This window comes from Vulpes vulpes, chromosome 7 (genome assembly GCF_048418805.1).
Source record: "Vulpes vulpes isolate BD-2025 chromosome 7, VulVul3, whole genome shotgun sequence".
Lineage (NCBI taxonomy): Eukaryota > Metazoa > Chordata > Mammalia > Carnivora > Canidae > Vulpes > Vulpes vulpes.
This window is the reverse complement of record NC_132786.1, coordinates 49,579,894-49,603,683: the sequence shown is the minus strand read 5'-3', so window position 1 is coordinate 49,603,683 and position 23,790 is coordinate 49,579,894. Positions and strand designations below refer to the sequence as shown.

At 38.6% G+C, this 23,790-nt stretch overlaps 1 protein-coding gene across 1 annotated transcript in view; it reads left to right on the top strand.

The window, feature by feature from the left end:
- Window positions 1-23,790, top strand: part of SNX25 (sorting nexin 25) — a 132,059-nt gene that overhangs the window by 95,043 nt on the left and 13,226 nt on the right. Inside the window, exons 8-13 of the mRNA XM_072763713.1 lie at window positions 5,357-5,488; window positions 7,922-8,194; window positions 10,828-10,992; window positions 14,059-14,190; window positions 16,876-17,016; window positions 20,059-20,172. Coding sequence (XP_072619814.1) covers window positions 5,357-5,488; window positions 7,922-8,194; window positions 10,828-10,992; window positions 14,059-14,190; window positions 16,876-17,016; window positions 20,059-20,172 — 957 coding nt within the window. The remainder of the gene's footprint in view (window positions 1-5,356; window positions 5,489-7,921; window positions 8,195-10,827; window positions 10,993-14,058; window positions 14,191-16,875; window positions 17,017-20,058; window positions 20,173-23,790) is intronic.

The window sequence follows — 23,790 nt, the reverse complement described above, 5'->3', positions numbered from 1 at the left end:
TTGTGAGTATCAAACGATTCTTGCAACTCAGGAAGAAATCCCATTTGATCATTTAGTGTTGTTTTTATCTAATTTTGGTGTCAGGATAATGCTGGCCTCATAAAATGAATTTGGAATTTTCCTTCTCTATTTTTTGGAACCCTTTGAAAAGAATAGGTATTAACTCTTCTTTAAATGTTTGGTAGAATTCACCTGTGATGCCATCAGGCCTTGGACTTTGTTTTTGGGGAGCTTTTTCATTACTGATTTAATCTCTTCCCTGGTCATTGGCCTGCTCAAATTTTCTAACTCTTCCTGTTTCGGTTTTGGTAGTTTGTATGTTTCTAGGAATTTATCCAATTCTTCTAGGTTGTCCAATTTGTTGGCATATAGTTTTCATAATATACCCTTGTAATTATTTATATTTCTGTGGTGTTGGTTGTTATTTTTTTTCTCTCATTTGTGATTTTGAGTCCTTTCTCTTTTTTCCTTGTTAAGTCTAGGTAGAAGTTTGTCAATTTCATAGATTTTTTTTTTCCAAAGAAGTAGATCCTGGTTTTATTCAACTGTTCTATTGGTTTTGTTTGTGTTTTATTTGCTTGTTTTAAAATTTTAAAATTTACATTCAATTTGCCAATATATAGTATAACACCCAGTGCTCATCCCATTGAGTGCCCTCCTTAGTGCCCACCACCCAGTTACCCTATCTCCCAACCCACCTCCCCTTCTGCTACCCTTTGTTTCCCAGAGTTGGTTTCTGTATAATTTATTTCTGCTCTAGTCTTTTTTATTTTCTTATTCTGGTTTTAGGTTTAATTTGTTGTTCTTTTTCTAGGTTCTTTAGATGTAAGTTTAGGTTGTTTGAGACTTTTCTTGCTTCTTGAGGTAGGCTTATGTTGCTATATACTTTCCTCTTAGAACTGTTTTTGTTGCATCCCAAAGTTTTGGGCCATTGTGTTTTCATTTTCATTTATTTCCATATATTTTTTAATTCCTTCTTTGATTTCCTGGTTGACTCATTCATTGTTTAGTAGCATGTTATTTAACCTCCATGTAATTTTGATCTTTACAGATTTTTTCTTGTGGTTGATTTCTAGTTTTATAGCATTGTGGCCAGAAAGGATGCATGGTATGACTTTGATCTTTTTTTTAATTTATTGAGACCAATAAATGAGACCAATATATATGATCTGTTCTGGAAGATGTTCCATGTGCTCCTGAAAAGAATGTGTATTCTGGTTTAGGATAAAATGTTCCAAATATATCTATTGAATCCACCGGGTTCAGTGTGTCACTCAAAGCCATTGCTTTCTTGTTGATTTTACAATTGGATGACCTGTTCCTTGATATAAGTAGGGTGTTAAAGTCCCCTACTATTATAGTATTATCATCAGTTCCTTTATGTTTGATATTAACTGTTTATATATTTGAGTGCTCCCCTGTTGGGTGCATTAAATATTTATAATTGTTGTATCTTCTTTTTGGGTTGTCTCCTTTATTTATTATATAGTGTCCTTTCTTGTCTCTTGTTACAATTTTTGTTTTAAAGTCTAGTTTCCCTGTCACTCACCCTTGTCTGTGACCCTGGCTCCCTCCTCATTGCAGCACTGGGATCCATTTCTCCCAAACCACATGTCCACACTTTCTGCCTTCATCAGTGTGGCTTCTTCTCTGTCTTTAGTTGTGGAGTGTGTTCTGACAGTCTTCAAGGCAGTTTCTGGGGCATTTAGGATGATTTGATAGTTATCTAGTTTTGTTTGTGGGACAAGGCAAGCCTGTGGTCCTCCTACTGGGCTGCCATCTTCCAACCCACTGTAAGATCAATTTTCATATCAATTTATATTTGATCTGAGACTCAAAATGCACACCATCAAATATAGCCCAGGACTCTGCACTTGGATATGAAAAGATTCTCTGACTTTTTGTTTCTGCTGGATTTCTTGTAGAGCATCTTTTTAAAATGCATCTTTCCTTTCTGAGTTCCATACTATTTATAGTTTGCTACAAATGCAAAGCAGTAATTTCTTAAGGAGAGGAACTATTTAATTATGGTTAGGAAGCTGTGCTACAGAGTCAGAAAGCCTGGCTTCCAATCCCATATCTACTGGGATTATCTTTGGACAAGTTAGCGTCTTTGTACTCTATTTGTAAAATTGAGTTAATTGTATGTACCTTTTGGGTGGCATCCATTAAATAATGCACATAATGGGATGAGTACACCACTTGGTATATGAGCGCTCAATAAATATATGTTATTACTGGCATAGATTATTATTTTTAGTGATGATATAGATATAAGAAAAATCCAATTGTAATTCTCAAAATCCTAATTCTACATATTGTTATGCTGGAGACAGTCTCATGAGTATATTGGGTATGTTTTGTAACTAGAGAATCCTATCATTCTTGGTAACATGTTGGGTATATTAGGAACACATTTGTTCCTCTAAGACCCTGAGGTACCTTTTTTTTTTTTTTTTCCTGAGGTACTTTTGAGTGCTTTTTCTCTTCCTGGAGAAAAATGAACTAGCTGGGTAAGAAGTAATTCACACAAAAGATAAAACTAAGTTTACAAAATAAGCATCATGGGGATCCCTGGGTGGCGCAGCGGTTTGGCGCCTGCCTTTGGCCCAGGGCGCGATCCTGGAGACCCGGGATCGAGTCCCACGTCGGGCTCCCGGTGCATGGAGCCTGCTTCTCCCTCTGCCTGTGTCTCTGCCTCTCTCTCTATCTCTCTGTGACTATCGTAAATAAATAAAAATTAAAAAAAAAATTAAAAAAAAAAAAACAAAAAACAAAATAAGCATCATGAAACCAGATCCAGTGAGACTGGAAAAGACTGAAACTGCTGTAAATAAAAATCCCTGAAGAGGAATAGAGAATGATCTGCCTTCCAGCCTGAAATGCTTCATGGCCTTTAGCACATGTAGCTTCTACTAGGTCAGTTTTTTGTCTCCTACCATGAGATCATTGATTGTGGTAGCCCTCCCCGCAAAATTACCAGGGGTCTTAGGACAGAAAGAAAAGAGCTGACCCAACAAATAAATTAAGAGCACAGTGTTTGCTGTATGGGATCCCTTAGTGAATGTTAATTGTTGTTACATCATCTATAGTTTTTTAAAAATGATTGTTTTAATAGTGGTCAACCTTGATCTACCCACCCTTCTCTTTGCACTTTCACACAAAAATCTCAGAATTAAAATTAGTTGGGATCCCTGTGGGTGGCTTAGTGGGATCCCTGGGTGGCTTAGTGGTTTAGCTTCTGCCTTCAGCCCAGGATGTGATCCTGGAGACCTGGGATCGAGTCCCACATCAGGCTCCCTGCATGGAGCCTGCTTCTCCCTCTGCCTGTGTCTCTGCCTCTCTCTCTCTCTCTCTCTCTCTCTCTCTCTCTGTGTGTGTGTGTGTGTGTGTGTGTGTGTCTCTCATGAATAAATAAATAAAACATTTAAAAAAATAAAAATAACATAAAGTAAAATTAGTTAATCTCAGGTGAATTAGAATTAATTAATCTCAGATGAGTACATTTGACTCTGAAGTATACTATCTACTCATCCTGTTTACCCAAACCCATACCATTAGTGTAGATGTTACACAGTGAAATGCTCTTCTCTCTTCAAGAGAAGGAAAAAAAAAAAAAAAAAACAAATGGAGCAGAGAATTTGGTTAATCCATCAGTCAAAGTAAGAGATATATCAGATGTTTGATTATACTTGAGATGTATTTGCTGTCATTTATTTATATATATCTGCACTTTTGGAGCTGAACATAGAATATTCATAAGTCAATAAAAATCCAAAGATGGCTAATATTTTAGAAGACATTTTGAACTTGGTTTTGCAGATATGTGAATTTGTATCTAACTTGGAATTCACTTCGATCCAAGGAAAATCATACAGGGAAGAGTTCATTAGATTTCCTTGAATACTCTTTCTGCTCAGCTTCTCCCTATACTAAAAATCAGTAGCTGCCTGAGTGATCTTTATGCTGATCCAAAGTTGATGTGGATTCCTACAAACGTCTGTGGACAATATACAGATAGAACTTGTACTTTAATATACTTTACTGGTAGGGTTTACATAAAGATACATGCTATGATCTTCCAAAGTTAGTTAACTAACTACGAATTGTCTGAAATACTTACGGACTCTACTTGTTAGTGATCCGTAGCATGGGATGACTGTCTCCTTTAATTAGTTACCAGAAGTTGTTAGAAAAATGCCTGCTCCTTTCTGCTTGCAAAACCTATTGAGGACCCACTGTCAGCAAAAGAGTTGAATTTATGTTGATCATATGCACTTGATTATAGAAAGATCTTACCAGTAAAGTTTCCAAAAACTTCCAATTGCCATAATTAAAATTTTTAAAATCTTGAATGATAAGTTCTTCTGTTAATTGCATTTGAATTATACTTACATGTCTTTTTTTTTAATCTAAGAGCTAAGGATATGGGGTTTCAATTCCTTCTGAATTAATTTGAGGCATTTCCCCTAATTAATTGAGTTATGAATAATTATGAAGGTGATCTGCTTTCTTCTACTATGGCAGCCTTTGCTCAAGGTTGTGCCCATTGTGTCTCCAGATACGGTTTTTCTTTTCTTGTAAGCATGCAATATAGTAAACAAAGGAGTAATTTTGATACACTCATACAGTGTAATATTATGAACCAATTAAAATGATATTTACAAAAGATTTTTAAAATGAATATGATACTGTAAACTAAAGAACAAGATATAAAATCAATTTTCCTCAGCTCTATAAAAACAGAATGGAAGACAAAAATGAGGGATCCCTGGGTGGCACAGCGGTTTAGCGCCTGCCTTTGGCCCAGGGCGCGATCCTGGAGACCCAGGATCAAATCCCACGTCGGGCTCCCGGTGCATGGAGTCTGCTTCTCCCCCTGCCTATGTCTCTGCCTCTCTCTCTCTCTCTCTCTCTCTCTCATAAATAAATAAAAATTTTTAAAAAAGGAAGATAAAAATGACTCTAGCCTCCTGGTCTTTTATGCATTTCTCTTTGATTTTTCTATTAGCATCTGTTGCTTTTAGCAGTATATCCCACAGGGCAGGGATTTCTGTCCATTTCATTTCCGAGAAATGTGCCTGAGACAGAGTAGATGCTAAGTAGATCTTTTGCTCAATATGTGGATGAATAATTGAAAATTGGTATTTTTTGAATATGTACATTTTGAATCTTAAACTTTTTCCATTTAATATTTCAGAAGTAGAGAGAAATACCATATTACACTATGATCTTAAAAAGTGAGACTTTTTTCCCTTCCTGAATGTAGAAACTAATCCATTAGAATTTAAAGGAAACTGATAATTAAAATTTGATTTTTAACTTCTTAATTTTTTGTCTTAAATTTCCTTAATAGATTCTTCAGTTTGAAGATATCTTGGCCAGTACTTCCTACCGAGAGCACTTTCGAATATACATGGAAAGGATGGACAAGAGAGCTCTGATTAGTTTTTGGGAGTCTGTGGAGTATTTAAAGAGTGCTAACAAGGTGTAGTATATACAGCATCAAAGGAATTTTAATCACTAGGTGATGAAAACTTGCATGTTAGGCAGTGTATGTGTGTTTCTCAGTGAAACTTTAAGAGAAGTATACATTAAAGGACTATTTAAAACCAAAAATAGGAGATCCCTGGGTGGCTCAGCGGTTTAGGGCCTGCCTTCGGCTCAGGGCATGATTCCTGGAGTCCCAGGATCGAGTCCCACATGGGGCTCCCTTCATGGAGCCTGCTTCTCCCTCTGCCTATGTCTCTGTGCCTCTCTCTCTCTCTCTCTCCCTCTCTCTCTCTCATGAATAAATAAATAAAATCTTAAAAAGTTTACAGTTTCATAATTTTCAACAGTCTCTACTAATATTACCAAGGAAATGGACTAAAGACAGTGAATATTAAAAAAAATAATAATAATAATGGGATTATGTTCCAGCCTGTAATAGTAAATAAAATTAGATTTTATTTTTACAAAAAGATGCTTTTGAATGTGTAGTCAAGGGAAAAAATGACTTATAAATGTACCAAAATATTGAATTTGCCTACAGGCATTAATTTTTTTAATGCATTATAAAAAGGCTTAAATATATCCACATTGCTGTTACAATGAATTGATCTTCTCATCTACACTTTAGTCTCATAACCTTATTATTGTAATATTATCATGTGCAAATTTTATACTACCATTCTTCTTTTATTTCATTTAAAATATGATTGAATTAAAGGGGCACCTGGGTGGCCTAGTCATGTAGTAGCTGGCTTAGGTCTTGATCTTAGGGTCCTGGGATCAAGCCCCATGTGGGGCTCAGCACTCAGTGGAGCGTCTGCTCTGCTCGTGGATTCTCTTTCCCTCTCCCTCTGCCCCACCCCCAGCGCTCTCTTTCTCTCTCTCTCTCTCAAATAAAAAAATAAATACATCTTTTTAAAAATAAATACACAAAATATTGAATTGAGAAACACAAAAGAACATTTTTGGTTATAGATGCCTCTTACAGTGAAAACCCCAACAATAACCATTGTGTTTTGCACTTGGCAAGTTCTCAATTTGTTTAATGTGAATTATATATGTTGATATGTGTCTATAACTATACATAACAATATTTATAACATATATAAGGCATATATTTTGAGAAGCTTATTAAAATAAGCACAAAGAACATTGAGTACATTAAATTATTATGTGCACTTTAGAACTGAACTTTAGAACTTTAAAGTACATCATAAATTACATTGGTTAAGGAATGAAATTCATTCTCATAGTATTTTTAAATCTTCTTAGAAATGCCTTTCTTTGTTAATTTGTAAGCCAGCAATTAACCTCATTTTACCAAATACTGTTTTTTGGCCACTTTATTATATATTTTATTTATTTACTAGACTTGATTCTGAGTGACTTTTGGCTGCTCTCGAGGGAATGTTGCAAGAGCAATCTAAAGAATTTTCCTAAACTACTGAAGACAATTTGAAAGATTTCAGTGGAATAAGAGCATGTAGCTTCGTCAAATGCAACACTAGCTATTTTGACCTACCAACACTGATTTGGATGTAAAATGTTCTGGGATGTTCGGTGAATTCACAGCCTTCATTCATGGAGCTTGTTTGTCTTTTTTTTTCAAAGATGTTATTTACTTACTTTAGAGAAAGAGAGCTGAGCAGCAGGGAGTAGCAGAGATGGAGAAGGAGATAATCTCCAGCAGATTCCACTGGAGTGGCATAGCCATGTGACCCCAGAGATCTCCCCCTAAACCGAAACCCAAGAGTTGGACACTCAACCAACTGAGCCAGCCAGGCGCCTCTGTCTTCATTTTTTGTGGAAGACTTTGTATAACATTCCTAGAGTTAATGAGATGTGTCTAGAGGAAATATAAATATTATGTTAACCAGAAGAGATTTGCATTTGCGAAGGCGGCTGGCTGTGACCTAAGTATAATGTTTAAGACTAAACTGTCTAATATAAGCTTGATTATAATGTAATAAATCATCATTCTGAAAAATTTTTTTCTTGTTTTCTTAAATTACACAATATTGACTTTTTTTTCTGGAGCGAGAAATGGCACAGCCAATTACTTATATTAGATTTTAAAAAGCCAAATCGAATTTAGCTGATATTTGAGCTGTGGAATTCAGATTTACGAGGAGTCCATTGCAAGAAGAGAGCTGTTGTCATTTTTCTCTTTCTGGCATTTAAAAGAAATTACATTTGTTAATTATTCAACTGAAGTGTTCATTTTAAGGAGGCCATGTCTTTTCAGGATCTGACTCTTGACTCTTGATTCTTAACGTGCTACACAAAAGCCAAAGAGCCACACTGGTACTAGTGTACATTCTAAGCGTCTTGCTTCCAGCTTTAAAATGTAGAGAATTCAGAAGCTAATCCTTTTTGTCAGAGATGAGATTTCATGCCTTTTTTGTTCTTCATCTTCCTCTCTTTTCAGAATGAAATTCCGCAATTAGTTGGTGAAATTTACCAGAATTTCTTTGTGGAAAGCAAAGAAATATCTGTGGAAAAATCACTTTACAAAGAAATCCAGCAGTGTCTTGTAGGAAATAAAGGTATTGAAGTGTTCTACAAAATCCAGGGAGATGTTTATGAGACCCTAAAAGATAGGTATTACCCATCATTTATTGTCAGTGACCTGTATGAGAAACTGATGATAAAAGAGGAAGAGAAACATGTCTCACAGCTGATTTCCAGCAAGGATGAACTGGTGAGTCACATTTAATTTTCTCCTCTCTTCTCAGTGGTTAAGCTCAAAAATATAACTAGATGGGCCATTGTATAAGCTGAATTTGGTTTGCTTCTTGATCCGTTAAGTATAGGACTTTAAGTAGAACTTACACGCCTCTTCCCTTGTTCTTGTGGACAACTGCCTACCACCGCCTTGTGTTGAGTCCAAGACCTCACCACCCCCTCTTTACCTGAGACACACCCTGAAAACACAAAGGCAGAAAGTCTGCAGGATGGGACATTTGTGGCTTAGGCCAGGTAAGAGAATCAGTAGGATTTAGAGCAGCATGAGAATAGACAAAGGATGGGGAAGTGAGAGAGGGAGAATGTGGAAGGAGTTACAGAAATATTTTGAAATTGAAAAAAATCAGATATAAGTAAGATGTTCCAAAGAAAACCTTGCTCAACTACACCTGAAGTCTAATTTTCTTAAGTGCACGGTCATTTAATTGGAGAGCCTTAGTTGCGACCTGTCATTTACTATTAATGATTTATATGAGTTTTAAGATTTGTGAAGGTGCAAAGAAAAATGTGTTTTATAGTTTCCCTACTTGGAAAGATTATAATTTATCTTGGATTTTTTTCTGCCCAGTTATATCTCAATCTCTGAGGAATCAAGTGCTTGTTCTTTTTTTTTTTTTTAATTGGAGTTCAATTTGCCAACATATAGCATATCACCCAGTGCTCATCCCTTCAAGTGCCCCCCTCAGTGCCCGTCACCCAGTCACCCCAACCCCCCATCCACCTCCCCTTCCACTAGCCCTTGTTCATTTCCCAGAGTTAGGAGTCTTTCATGTTCTGTCTCCCTCACTGATATTTTCCACTCATTTTCTCTCCTTTCCCCTTTATTCCCTTTCACTATTTTTTATATTCCCCAAATGAATGAGACCATATGTTTGTCCATCTCCAATTGACTTATTTCACTCAGGATAATACGCCACCCCCCCAGTTCCATCCTCAAGTGCTTGTTCTTAATGGTGTTAGAAGTCAGTAACTCTGAAATTCATTCCTTCAGACTTTTTAAAATACTTATTACTTAGTTCTTTACACTTCAGTGTGTAACACCACCAAAGTGGCCCAAAAGTCATTAACTCGTTGCATCTGATTTTTAAGATAGGTCAATTTTTAAACTATTTTTAATTTTTTTTGGTCAGTTTAACTGTGTTATCTCTCTACCTCAAAAATTAAAATGGCTAATTTGCAAATGCTATAGAAGAGGTTATTCAAATTAATTGAAATTGTCAGTACCCAACAGATAAATTGAATAAAGTCTTAAACTGACAGTTAATATGAATGGTAATAGTAAACAAACCTGAAGAATTTTCCAATTTCACCTAGGACTCAAGGGAAATATGTATCATTGACCTTTTGAAAACTCCTACTCTTTGTAACGTAATCCCACTTCTAGAAATTTAAGACCATAACTAAAGGGTAGAAAAGCTTTTGTATAATGGAATTGGTTTTGGTCCTTTTGGGATTCCAAGTCCACAGAATCAACCCAGAACAGGAAGAGCAGTAGTAGGAGCAGTAGGAGTATGCCTCAGTGTACTGTCAACTCCTAGGATACTAGACAGCCAAAAATTATAATTTTGAAGCCTGTAATTAATACCCTCAAAATACGCGGCATCGTAAATTATATGGAAAAAACAGAATACCTGTCTGTGTACACAAGGTGTAGAATTATGTCATGATATGTAAACTCACGGACAAGGATTTAAAAGACCCTACGAAAATAAAAACAGCTTGGTTTTCTAGAATTATTAATACTTCACTTGTTTGGAAAAAAATTATATTGTACTGTTTGTTACAATTAACTAAAAATTGGAGGAAAAAATTCTGGAAGAATGTGCAAGAGTATAAACACAGGAGAAGCCTGTTCTCAGCAGTTCTTTATAGTACCCCGCATAAATCTTTACGCTGTTGGTGATCTCTTCCAGATTTTTCAGTGACACAGTTCTTTATGAATATTGTTGCTTTGAAATACTACCATTTTACTTGTAAAATGATCTGTTGATTTCTAAAATACATCTTCAAGAGAAGGACTGAACAAAGTGTATACTGGAAATACTTTCACTAATGGGAATTTGGAAATTTTATTTTAAAAGGACTTGTGTGAGTTTTCTATAATATTCTTTGGAGCTGGAAAGGAAGCCATAGTACCTCAGCGTCTTTGTCCCAGATTGGGCCCAGAACATTCGAGTTGAGCTGGGCAGAGAATTCAGTTGCCTTCCCTTGTTCTAAGCAGATTCGCTTGGGTACCGTTTGGAAGATAGTGGTATAGAATCCACCTCCCCACCCCACACATCTCCACTTAAAAAGGCTATTAAATGTTTATTTTTTCAGGCTATTAAATATTTATTTTCAGGCTATTAAATGTTTATTTTTTCGCTGCAATCCTGAACACCAGTTACTTTGGTTCCAAATAACTTTGGTTTGTTACTTTGCTGAGGAAAAGCAGTGCTCCTGGGCTTTCTGCCATAGAGCCTTTCCTTAGTGGAATCCAGTACTTGGGGCACAGTGTGGTGTAATGATAGAGAACCTACACGCTAGGTAATGATCGCTGAACAGTCCAACGTTAGAAGATAGTGTGATTCATGTGACTTTGTCCCCCAGGGCCCAGCAGGCGAGACTGGCGAGGAAGCTGTAGATGAAGGCACCAGTCGGATTAATGAACAAGCCAGCTTTGCTGTAAACAAACTACGAGAACTAAATGAGAAACTTGAATATAAAAGGCAAGCTCTAAATTCTATTCAAAATGCACCAAAACCTGACAAGAAGGTAACTCTTTTGCTTTCAAGGTTGTCTTTGAAAGTTTCCATTTTTCTGATTTGATGAAATAGTTTTCAGTTTCTGTTGCAAAGCATCACAATTTCCCTAAAAAGAATTTTAAGCTGTGAGTTCCATTGCTACTTTTTTTTGCTTCTAGTATGGAATGAGAAAAACACTTGTCATTAATCTTCCATCTGGGGTTTTCCCCCAGTCATCAGCAGTGAGTGGTTCTGTGTCTTCTCACCTGCCTCCCTGCAGGCCTTTTGCAGAAAAGGGCAAAGCATTTCTTTTTTTTTTTGCCAGACTCATTTCTGGAAGTAAATTAACTCTGCAAGGACAATCTTTTTAATTTTATTTTTCTTTCAAATACTGTGAATCACAGTTTAGAGAACCTCACAGAATTACGCAAGAAATAAATTGGCTAAAAGCCAACAGAATTGGAAAGTTTAAAAATGTAAACAGAATCTCCCTAACTGGCATTTTGCAAACCCAAGCAGTGGTGTGGCTTTTTGCTTTGTGGTTATGCCTCTTCAGAGTCCAACAGGGAATGTCTCTAATATTGGCACAGCTGATGCTCTTCAGTCTGCCAAACTGAGCTCGTCTGGTAATTTCTGAGTGTGTGTTCAGCAACATAAGTGATGAGTAAATGTATGATGCTGTGCCGGTCACTGTGGGGAATCAGTGATACACAGAGAGCCTGACGTGCCTTTAGGGAGCAAACATGCTGTGGTCAAACCAAAGCCTGCTCACATGGAAATGAAGCAGATAGTTTACAGCCCTGGCTGAGGATGAAATGCAGGACAAGGTTTAGGCTGGGAGGGCTTCCTGTAGGCTTTTTGAGCAAGGAAAGAGTCCTTGTAGCCTGCCTGTTCAGGAGAGTTTTGGGGCAAAGCTTCTGCCCTCAAACCACAGAATTACATATCCTTATGGGTTTTCTCATGAAAGAGATCCAAGGGAATGATGAGCATAGCTTTTTTTTTTTAATAAAATTACTTATTTTTTAAGAAAACTGTGGCAAAATATACATAAAAGTTAACCATTGTAGGTGTAGAGTTCAGTGTCTGTATATTCACACTGTTATGCAGCCGTCACTACCATCCATCTATAGAACTCCTTTCATATGGCAAAACTGAAACCCTGTACCCAGGAAGTAGTATTTCCCATTCCTCCCTCCCCAGCCCCCTAGGAACCACCATTCTACTTTCTATCTCTTATGGCTTTAACTCCTCTGAAATACATCATGAGTGGAGTTATACAGTATTCATTGTTTGTGACTGGCTTTTTTCACTTAGCATAATGTCTTCAAGGTTCATTTGTATACCATGTGTCAAAATTTCCTTCCTTTTTAAGGCTGAGTAATTTTCCATTGTATGTATATACAGCATTGTGTTCATCCATTCATTCGTCAGTGGAAATTTGGTTTGCTTCCACTCTTTAAGTATTGTGAATAATGCTGCCTCAAACATGAGGGTGCAAATAGCTTTTCAAGATGTTGCTTTCAGCTCTTTTGAATATGTACCCAGAAGTGAATTGCTGGGTCATATGGTAATTCTGTTTTTAATTCTTAGAGGAGGGCGCCTGGTGGTGGCTCAGTGGTTGAGCCTCTTGCCTTTGGCTCAGGTCATGATCCTGGGTTCCTGGGATTGAGTCCCACATTGGGCTCCCTATGGGGAGCCTGCTTCTCCCTCTGCCTATGTCTCTGCATCTCTCTCTGAGTCTCTCATGAATAAATAAATTTTTAAAATCTTTAAAAAAACATTCATAGAGGAATCTCCGTACTATTTTCTGTAATGGTGGCACCACTCTAAACCTTCTCACCAATAGTGCATACAGTTTCTAATTTCTGTATGTTTTCACCAGTAATTGTTGTTTTTCACTTTTTTGATAGTAACCATCCTAATGGGTGTATTGTGATATCTCATTGTGGTTTTGATTTGCATTTCACTAGTGATTAGTTATGTTGAGTATCTTTTCATGCGCTTTTTGGCCATTTATATATATTTTTTGGAGAAATGCTATTCAAATCCTTTGCCCATTTTTGAATCAGACTGTTTGGTTCTTAAGTTTTAAGAGTTCTCTATATATTCTGGATGTTAATACCCTATCAGATACATGATTTGCAAATATTTTCTCCAATCCTGTGGGTTGCCTTTGTACTGTGTTGATAGTATTCTTTGCACAAAAGTTTTAAATTTTTATGAAGTCCAATTTTTCTATATTTTGCTGTCTGTGCCTTTGGTGTCATAGCCAAGAAACTTTTCCGCTGTTTTCTTCTAAGAATTTATAGTTTTAGCTCTTACATTTAGGTCTTTTATCCAATTTGAGTTGAATTGTTGTCTAGGATGTTAGGTAAGGGTCCAACTTCATTATTTTGCATGTGGATATCCAGTTTTCTCAGCACTATTTGTTGAAGAGATTGTACTTTTCCCATTGTATGGTGATGGCACCCCTATGAAAAAACCCTTTGACCATATATGCAAAGGTTTATTTCTTGGTTGTCAATTCTGTTCCATTGGTCTACATGTCTGTCTTTATCCGAGTACCATATATTTTCATTAATGTAGCTTTGTAGTAAGTATTGACATCAAGAAGTGTGAGTCCTCCAACTTTGTTCTTTTTCAAGATTGTTTTTGGCTATTCTGTCTCCCTTGAGAGGCCATATATATTTTACAATGGATTTTTCTATTTTTGCAAAAACACACTGGATTTTTTAGAGATTGTGTTCAATCAGTAGGTTGCTTTGTGTAGTACTGACATCTTAGCAATGTTTGTCTTATAATCCATGAATATTTGGAGATCATTCCATACACATATTTCTTCTTTAATTTCTTTCATCAGTGTTTTGTAGTTTTTACTATAGAAGTTTTTCACTTCCTTATTTAATTTCTAAGTATTTTATTATTTTTAGTCTATTGTAAATGAAATTGTTTTCTTAATTTCCTTTTTGGATTGTCCATTGTTAGTGTATAGAAATGCAGCTGACTTTTGCCTGTTGATTTTATATCCTGCTACTTTGCTGAATTGTGTAGCATTTTAAGTGGTTTTATAATTCTCAGGATGTTTTTCCTTTGGCAGATTGTTTTCAAGTTGAAGGAGGAAATAATTCTAATAGAGAAAGAACGTACAGACCTACAGCTACACATGGCAAGAACAGATTGGTGGTGTGAGAACCTTGGGATGTGGAAAGCCTCCATCACCAGTGGAGAGGTAGGCCTGACTGCTTTTCCTCCTCATTTATTTTAAGAGTATGACTTTATAAGAGAAGATTCTTTCCCAGAGAATTAAGGTTGAGGGTAGGACACCTATGTTTGTTCTCATAGACTACATTTAATCTCTTTCCTTCTCCACTGTTTTCACTGTCTCACCCATGACTGTGGACTTGGGGTAGATCTGATCTCACTCCACTTCAGGTTGTCCTTATTCACTGGAATTGTAAGCAACTTTCACAGAGAGACAGTTAATGCCTCTGAATTGCCATTTTATTTTTCCATTGAGGGCTAAAATAAAATGGAAGGCACTACTTGAAATTTGGTGGTGAAAAATTAAAAGTGTACGTGTTTCTGATTGCTCCATTCTCCTGACTTCATTTACAAATCTCCGTTGCTCTAAGATCTTTAATAATGAATATTTTTTCCTTTGAATTAGAAAATATTTTGCTATTCTTTGAGGGAGATGGGTAACAGTTTTCAGAATATACTAGATCTCTTTTGTCTGTAAAAATAATTTCTTTTCAAGGAGAGATGCATATGGGCATTTACGTTGTTAATGTTTACAACTTCTTCATTACCACTTGCCCTACTCTGTGTCCTGTGGAAATCTGGAGATGAAGGTCAGGTCCACACGAATGACAAGATCACGAGTAACATAGTGTTAATGTCATACTATTTTTTAAAATTTAATTACCCAACATATAGTAAATCATTAGTTTCAGATGTAGTTTTCAGTAATTCATCCATTGTATATAACACCCCGTGCTCACATTCACACTCTTACTGTGGTGTGGGGAGGGCTTGGAATTCACAGTCGTAATAAGTTCACCTCTAGATTAGATAGCAGACAAAGCACATTCTCCAAGAGCTCCCATGAAAGCCTCCATATTACGTGAGTGCTGAACCAAGTGCTTCACCATGGCTTTAATACACGGCTATTAAGGTAAGCTGCCAGAGTTTGTTGTGACACCTTGGTCACAAAAAAGATCGTGGACATGGACATGAAGGAGTCCCCCGACTACCAGGGTTCACAAGGCAATCCCACAGGGGAATGTGTAGAAGAGGTGTCTGTCTGCATCATGCCAGATTCTCCTGAGTTCTGATCCTGGCTGACTCCCTTACTAGATGTGTGATCCTAGGATAACCCAGGGACCCTGTGCATGCCCTCACCTCCTGCATCCTCACAGTGGGACAATGGTCCTACCTCACAGGGCTCTGTGCATACTCGGGAGTCTTGTGTATCTCCTTTGCCTTTCTTACTCTTTGTGTTTAATTCGATTTATGATGCTAGTTCAAGCTTAAATTCATATATGCATGCATTTTCTTTTTGCTTCTTTTCTTAATCTGTTTGTGTATAATACTGGTCTCTCCTGAGTTGTGATACTGTGTGTATATGTGTATGTCTTAAGGAATTATAAGGTAGAGGGAAAAAAGTGTTTCAATGTAAAATTTCATGAAAATTGAAATCATGATTTGGGGTTTTTTGTATAGTTTTTTATTGGAGTTCAATTTGCCAACATTATAGCATAACACCCAGTGCTCATCCCATCAAGTGCCCCCCTCAGTGCCCGTCGCCGAGTCACCCCAACCCCCACCCACCTCCCCTTCCACTACCCTTTGTTCGTTTCCCAGAGTTAGAAGTCTCTTGTGTTCTGTCTTCCCCTCTGATATTTCCCACTCATTTTCTCTCCTTTCCCCTTAAATCATAGTTTGTTGACTCCAGAAATTAAATTGGAGAAGGCTTTATCCTTTTCTGAGACAGGTTTTGGCATATCTTACATCTGTTTGCTTGCTGTTAATTTGTTTCTTCAAAGAAAAACACATGATGCTAAGTCGGCTATATTAGTTTTCTTTTGATGTGTAACCAGTTACCACAAATTTCATGGCTTAAAACATACCGACTTATTAGCTCACAGTTCTGTAGGTTGAAAATCCAGCACTACATGCCTGTGTCCTCTACTCATTGTATCATTAGACTGAAGTCAACATACTGGCCAGACTGAGTTCCTGTCTGGAGACTGGGGAAAAATCCAGTTCCAGGCTCATCCAGGTTGTCAGAAGAATTCAGTTCCATGTGTTTCTAGAACCATCTCTGTTCTCTTTTGCTGTCAGTGGAAGCACTGCGGCATCCTTCCACGCACCCCTCTCCTCCTTCATGCTAGCACCACGTGTGGAATCTTTCTCGCACTTTGGGTCTTGGTGACTACCTCTCCTCCTGCTACTAGCTGCTGCCAGCCCGAGGAATCTCTGCTCTTAACGGGCTTGTGTGATTGGGTCAAGCCTTACCCGTGGAATCCCACTGTGTTAAGGTCAGCCATCAAAAAACATAACCTGGGATCCCTGGGTGGCGCAGCGGTTTGGCGCCTGCCTTTGGCTCAGGGCGTGATCCTGGAGACCCGGGATCGAATCCCACATCGGGCTCCCGGTGCATGGAGCCTGCTTCTCCCTCTGCCTGTGTCTCTGCCTCTCTCTCTCTGTGTGTGTGTGACTATCGTAAATAAATAAAAATTAAAAAAAAAAAAAACATAACCTAATTGTGGGAATAGATTCCATCATATTCACCGTCCCAGGGATTATGCAGGACATGTACATTAGGGAGTAGGAAATCTTGGGGGATACTTAAAAATCTTGCCTACCACACATGCTCACCATGCTTTTTGTTGTTGTTTTTGTTTTTTCCAAGGTTACAGAAGAGAACGGTGAGCAAATGCCCTGTTACTTCGTCATGGTAAGCTTACAAGAAGTTGGAGGAGTTGAAACTAAGAACTGGACCGTCCCCAGAAGGCTTAGCGAGTTCCAGAATTTACACAGGAAACTTAGTGAGGTACGAATACTCATAAACACAAGGTGTAGTTACTAAGCAAGAAGATGCTTAAGAGCTCATTTCAATTTTTACATTAAGGAAACTGATTAACCTTTCTCCTTTGCTGTGGATACTGGCAAAATGGCATTTTCAGCTTGACATTTGGAAATTAACTCATAGACCAAACCATTTAGTGTAAATCCTTCAGGATGAAGAATTGTCTGATCTCTGTCGAGCCTCATAAAACTCCAGAGCTGAAAGAGAGCTAGGGATCATCTAGGGCCACTGATTTTTGTTTTTTTGTTTTTGTTTTTTTTAAGATCTTATTTATTTACTCATGAGAGAGAGAGAGAGAGGCAGAGCTACAGGCAGAGGGAGAAGCAGGCTCCAGGCAGGGAGCCCCACATCGATCCCTGGTCTCCAGGATCATGCCCTGGGCTGAAGGCAGCGCTGAACTGCTGGGCCACCGGGGCTGCCCTAGGGCCACTGATTTTTGAAGCTGCCAGTTGTGACTCTTTAGTGGGAAGCGAAATCAATTAATGATGGCAGTGATGGAAAGAACACTGAGTAGGTTGGATTTCAGCACAAAGAAAAAGGCAGTCATGAAGTGTGGTTGAAAGTACAGACTCAGGAGCCAGACTGCTTGAGTTGGGATCCTAGCTGTGCTATTTAGTAGCTGTATGACCTGGGACTTGTCACTGCATCTCTTTCTCTCTCTCCTTCATCAATAAAATACAAATATTGATGGCACCTAAGTCTCTCTCACAGAGTTGGTGAGAATTAAGGGAATAAACGTATTCAAAGCACTCATTGTTTCATAGAACTTCTTAGTTTTATATGTGGGTTATGTTCTATATGTGGAAATGCATATATGCATGAGCGGACTACAACATAGCATGCATTTCCTCTGTGAGTTTTAGTTAAAAATGTCAGCTTCTAATCTAGGTCAGTTGTTTTAAGATGAGAGGAACTGGCCCCAGAGAGTTTGATTGATTTATCACAGGATGTGTTCATAGTGGCCCAACCAGGATTGGAATCCAGGTCATCTTATTTTCCATTCCATCTTTTTATTCTTCCGTCTTTCTCCCGAATAGCGTCTTCTCTAACTCTCCTCCTGCTGGAGATGACAGCCCTCTTCCCCAGCAACTGTGAAAGGCTCTGGTCACTTCTACTTTTGTTTCTGTTTTATTCTCTGGCTCAGAATGAACGGACACTGGTATAATCCTGTGGTCACCTATCAGACTACTGTTCTGCAAATGAAATATGTCTATTTCCTTTAACATTTTCTCCTAAGGGGATTTTTTTAAAAACCCTTTTAATAATAATAATAATAAACCCTTTTAATCACTAACTTATGAATGCTAATAACTTCTTCAAGTGCTTTTAAAAGGATGGTGGCCAAAACTGAGTGTCCTACTATAGTTAACCTCTCAGATGGACTGTGGTCACCCTGGCAGTGTGGAAAGCAAAATACCTATCTTAATAAGAAGACTACATTTTCCCCAAAATGTGTGAGTAAAACTGACCCTGCAGAAAAGTGTGTCATTTGCCCCGTGACAAATCATTGTGAAGCCAAAGTTCAGTATCTGTCCAGTTGCTCATCAAAACAGAAGGAATGAGAAAAGGGAATTTAGAGGAGATTTTGAAAATAAAATGTGGAAAATGGTCTTTGAAAATCCAAAACAAGTAGCCTGACACCTTACAGGGAAAAAAAACTTATAAAATTCCATGTCTGTCCTTTTGTCTCGTTGTCTCATTTTCCTTATCTGTAGCTGATCACTGAGGTTCTTTTCTTACCCTTAGAATTTACTATCGTGTGACTTCATTTTTGTGTGTGAACCCTTCATGTTGACAGCTGGGACAGGAAGCACCTTTTCAGGTCCCTGGTGAATTTTAATCTTCCCTTCTGACTCTCACTGCCTGTTTCATTCTTGAAAATTATACCCCAAATTTGAGCCCTCACTTATCCTTGAGCACATGCCATTGTACTCCTGGTTCTTTAGTGGGCTGTGTGGGAAGGGCTAGTTTTTTCCTTTTCCAGCACCCAAAGCACTTGCATGCACTTATGATGGGTCCCATGCCTTCTCTTGCCATGGCCAACGCGGTGGGACACTATTGTGACCCTTCTGTGCATGGATGATGACAAGGACAGTAGAAACCATGTCAGGCAAAGTCTGTGCTCACTGACTTTTCAATTCCAGTTGATTTTATTAAATGTATTCATACGGCCCTAGTGCCTTCATAAAGGGCCAGTGTTTGGAAATGGAGGCAAAGTCTGGAACATTTGGAACCTGCTGCCCCCTTGGTGTCTGAGGGGCAGACTGGCAAGTCTGCATAAATCGGCATAAAGAACACAGACTTTGTGGTCAGATGGATCTGGGTTTTAATCCTGGCCTTTAATTGTCTCATATGTGAAATAGGAATGATGATCGTTGCCAACTCTTGGAGCTGTCGTTACACGTGCCGTGCTCCTAGTACGATGTCTGGGAGAATGTAGGACTCAGTTCACAAGGTGGCTCTTATTATTAACATATCTTATGATTAATGTACTTCCACCGTGCAGTTTGCCACTGAAAGGCAGTAATAGCACGACAAGCCAAGTGACTCTTTCCATTGTTTTCTTTTGTCAACTTGGATCACTTCTCACGGAGACATTGTAAACAAAGTACAGTCTAGTAGGAAGACCTTCTTCCTGGGAGCCAGGTGTCACGCCGAGAGCGTGGTGCTTCGTGGGGATCACATGGATCCAAGTGTGAGCCTGGCCTCGGGATTGCCCAGCCCAGGCAGTCATGGGCCTAGGGTAGAGCTGTAGCTTTTCTCATCACAGGTCCTGTTCCTCTCGATCCCCTGAGCCTGATTAGAACAGGCAGGTTTTCAAGGTCTTAAACCTCAAAAAAAAAAAAAAAAAAAAAAAAGTGTAGGAGGAAGGTACTTGGTTTGTTTTGATTATAATGGTAAACTTTTATTTATTTATTATTTTTTTTTTTTGGTAAACTTTTTTTTAAAAAAAAGAAACATGAAAATGTGATTCAAGATGTTAACATTTAATGTTTTCTTCCACAGTGTTTCCCTTCTTTAAAAAAAGTCCAGTTGCCTTCTCTTAGCAAGCTGCCTTTCAAATCTATAGATCACAAGTTTATGGAAAAGTCAAAGAATCAATTAAATAAATTTTTACAGGTAAGCAATTGAAAAGTTTTGGATATGAGAGGAAAATTTAGTTATTTGGGGTTAAACTGTCATCATCTTAAGAGCTTGCTTGTTCACTTCCCGTTCTCATACGTCATACCAGGTCCTCACAATATCGTTGTGGTTTGTTTATGATTAAATATACCCTCCCCACACACACAAATATGAAATACGTACAGTACAGCTATCTTGTGTGCAGCTTTATCCTTTTCTCCTGAGCACACCCTGTAACTAGCACCCAGGCCAGGAAACAGTATCATCAGTACCGTCCCGCCACCTTCCCATCATTGCCCCCGGGCCCAGGGGCGGTCACGATCCTGACAACTAGCCACACAGACGGACTAGTGTTTGAACTTCATATAAATGGAATCATGCAGTGTGGACTCCTTTGTGCCTGACCGCCTTCACTCAGCAGCTGCGTTCAGGGGATCCGTCCATAGAGCTTGTTCTGGTTGTAGATGATTTGTCTTCACTACTGTGTAGGTTTGTCACTGTGCGGATACACTACAGTCCATTCATCCCATTGTTGACGAGCGTCTGGACAGTTTCCAGGTGGGGCCATCAGGGGCAGGCTGCTAGAAGCTTCCAGCATTTGTCTTTTGGTGAATATATGCTGTGTGATACTTACAGGTCTGGGTTTCTTAGTTTGTCCAAGTGGTTGTAGCTGGTTTTTCACTGTCACCACAGCGTGGAAGGGTTCCGATTGCTCCCCATGCTCACCTCCACTTCTTTGCTGCCGGTTTCTTAGTCATCCTGGCGGGTCTGTGTGCTTGCTGGTCCTTCCCTGATGGCTTAGGAAGTAGGGCACCAGCCTGGGTTGCGTTGGCCACATGGATGTTTCTCTTTGTGAAATGTTTGCTCAGGTTGAGTCTGCACCTCCGTTCCGTTGCCTGTCTCTTCCACAGTGCTTTGTGGGAGTTCTGCGTGTGATCTGGATGGGAGTCTCGTCAGACCACTTCTGGGGCAAATGTCTTCTCCCTTTCTGTGGATGGCCTTTTCACTCTCATGATTTCTTTTCGTGAACAGACGTTCTCAGTTTTAATTTAGCCCAACATATCAATTTTATCTTTTATGGTTATGCCTTAGTGCTTGATGAGAAATCTTTGCCTGCTCTGAGGCCCTAAAGATATTCTCCTCATTTCCTCTAAATGCTTTATTGTTTGCCTTCAGTCCATTTTAGATAATAAGGCCAAATGTGTATTATCCTTCATAGCAACCACTATTTATTTTTCCTTAGTGGGGCCCTCTGTATTCAGAGTCTAGTTAAGTTACTCAGACCACAGACCCCAAAGCCCTTATGGTTTTTGGAGGCATGGAACTTGGCCTCATGAGACACTTTCTGCCTATGTAGTAGTAGCTAGAAGGCTTGGGATTTTAAATAATGGCTCTTGCCAAATTCTTAGTAAAGGCTTTATTAAAACGTAGTTGTCCAATCAGAAGTGTGGATCTTTGTTAAAGTAGGTATGCTTAGGTCAGAGTTGCTTTGAAAGCATTAGTTTCTTTTTTTCCATGTATTCCTATCTTCCTCTGTCTCTCTCTCTCTCTCTCTCTATATATATATAATATATATCTATAGTTTTATAAATATCTTATATACATTATATATTTATATATGATATTTATTTAAATAAATATAAATATATGAATATTAATATAAATAATATATTATTTATATATAAATATATAGATATACATATTTGTATGTATATATGTTTGTATGTATGTATATATGTATCCTAAAGTTTTTCTAAGGTGCAAATTATTTTATTTCCTGAGGGAAGCTTTTATTTTATGATATCATAAAATATAAATGTGTGTGTATATAATGTTTAATGTAATATAATGTAAATTTCCCTGAGGAAATAAAATAATTTACACCTTACAAAAACTCTGTGAGTTTAATTATGGCAGAACTGGTTTGGAGAATCATCAGTGTTTAAGTGCTCTTACAAGAGCATTTGAAACTGAAATACTCCCATTCTGATGCTGATTCAGAATGTCTAGGAAATAAACCCACTCCAACACAGTACCTGATTAAGTCATTCGGACGAACTGAAGATCTTGTGTGTGAAACAGACGTGTGTTATTCAAAATCCAAGCTTTTTAAGCTTCAAGTGTGTAGCTTGGGAACGCTCTAGTTGACTCTCTCTTTTTTTTTTTTTTTTTTTTTAATTTTTTTTTAATCTTTATTTATGATAGTCACAGAGAGAGAGAGAGAGGCAGAGACACAGCCAGAGGGAGAAGCAGGCTCCATGCACCGGGAGCCCGATGTGGGATTCGATCCCGGGTCTCCAGGATCGCGCCCTGGGCCAAAGGCAGGCGCCAAACCGCTGCGCCACCCAGGGATCCCTCTAGTTGACTCTCTTGTTGCCTTCCAGCCTCTGCTGTTGGGAGGGCCTCCGTTTGTTTGGCCTTCCCTGCTGTGCTGCAGACCCCACGCTCTGTGCCTGCGCTTTCGGGGGTGCAGGGGGGGCGCACACGTGCCCTTATTGGATTGTTGGTGATGGAAGTGGCTTAGCGAGTTCTGCTGCTGTGCCAAGAGAAATTGCACTCTGAGGCCCTGCTGTTAGGTCGTGGGGACCATAGCAAGGCGAACTAAGCCAGATGAAACAGTGGTTTCTAGGGACCTTCTGTCTTTTAATCAAGAGGATTTTAAGTCAGAAAGTAATGTTTTGGACTATTTTTCATTTCCTCAGAGACTGTTTAATAAAGTCCTAACCATCGAATAGATTTAGGTCCTACAGCAGACTGTAGTTTCAAAGTGTTATCCCACCAGCCACAAACAGGAAAAGTAAGGCGCAGAATGTTTACTTAGTCTTTTATTGGGTGCACAGGACCTTCCAGGAAAAGGAATTCCACTGAGTGTATGTTTACTTGCATGTCTATTTATGAAAAATGGTTCCCTGGTGAAGCATACTCATTGCACAGATATTTAATAATCTAGCTCATCATTCCTGGCCATACCACCACTAGGTCTGTCTTCATTCCTGCTGCCACCTTCCCCTGTCCTACTCACAGACGTGCACTCCCCTCCAGTGGTGCCCTGCCCTGCTGCTGGGTATGCGCGTGCTGTGCACTTGGCCTGGAACGCCTTACCCCTGTCCCCATCACCCACTCAGTGGTCATCTGAGATCCTCACTAGAATGGAATAACATCTTGTAAGTATTTGGGGGAAACGAGTTGGGAATGGCTTGCCATCCCCAGAGAGCTTGAAAAGGATAAGACCCCAATTACACCTTGCCCCACCAACATCGGTGAGAATTTAAGTTTTCCTATGTACTTAAATTATTTTCCTTCATAATAGAATACAATTTAGGCCAAAGTCTTATCACCCTTAATGATTTCTTTATTTATGTTGATTTTATTAAGTTTGAGTCTTATCATTGTGATCATTTCGTACTATTTTATGAAATAGTGCTGGAGTATAGATTAGCTAAAGGTAATCAAGTTAGAGAATATCTCATGCCTTCTAATCCATCTGTATATATGACTGAACCCTTGATACTCCTCAAAAGGAATAAAGGCCTATTTATTGGGCTCTGGGGCCAGGGAAGGCAGTAGTGACACCAGCTCCACTTCCCCTGTAACCTTCGCTCCATCTGAGGCAGA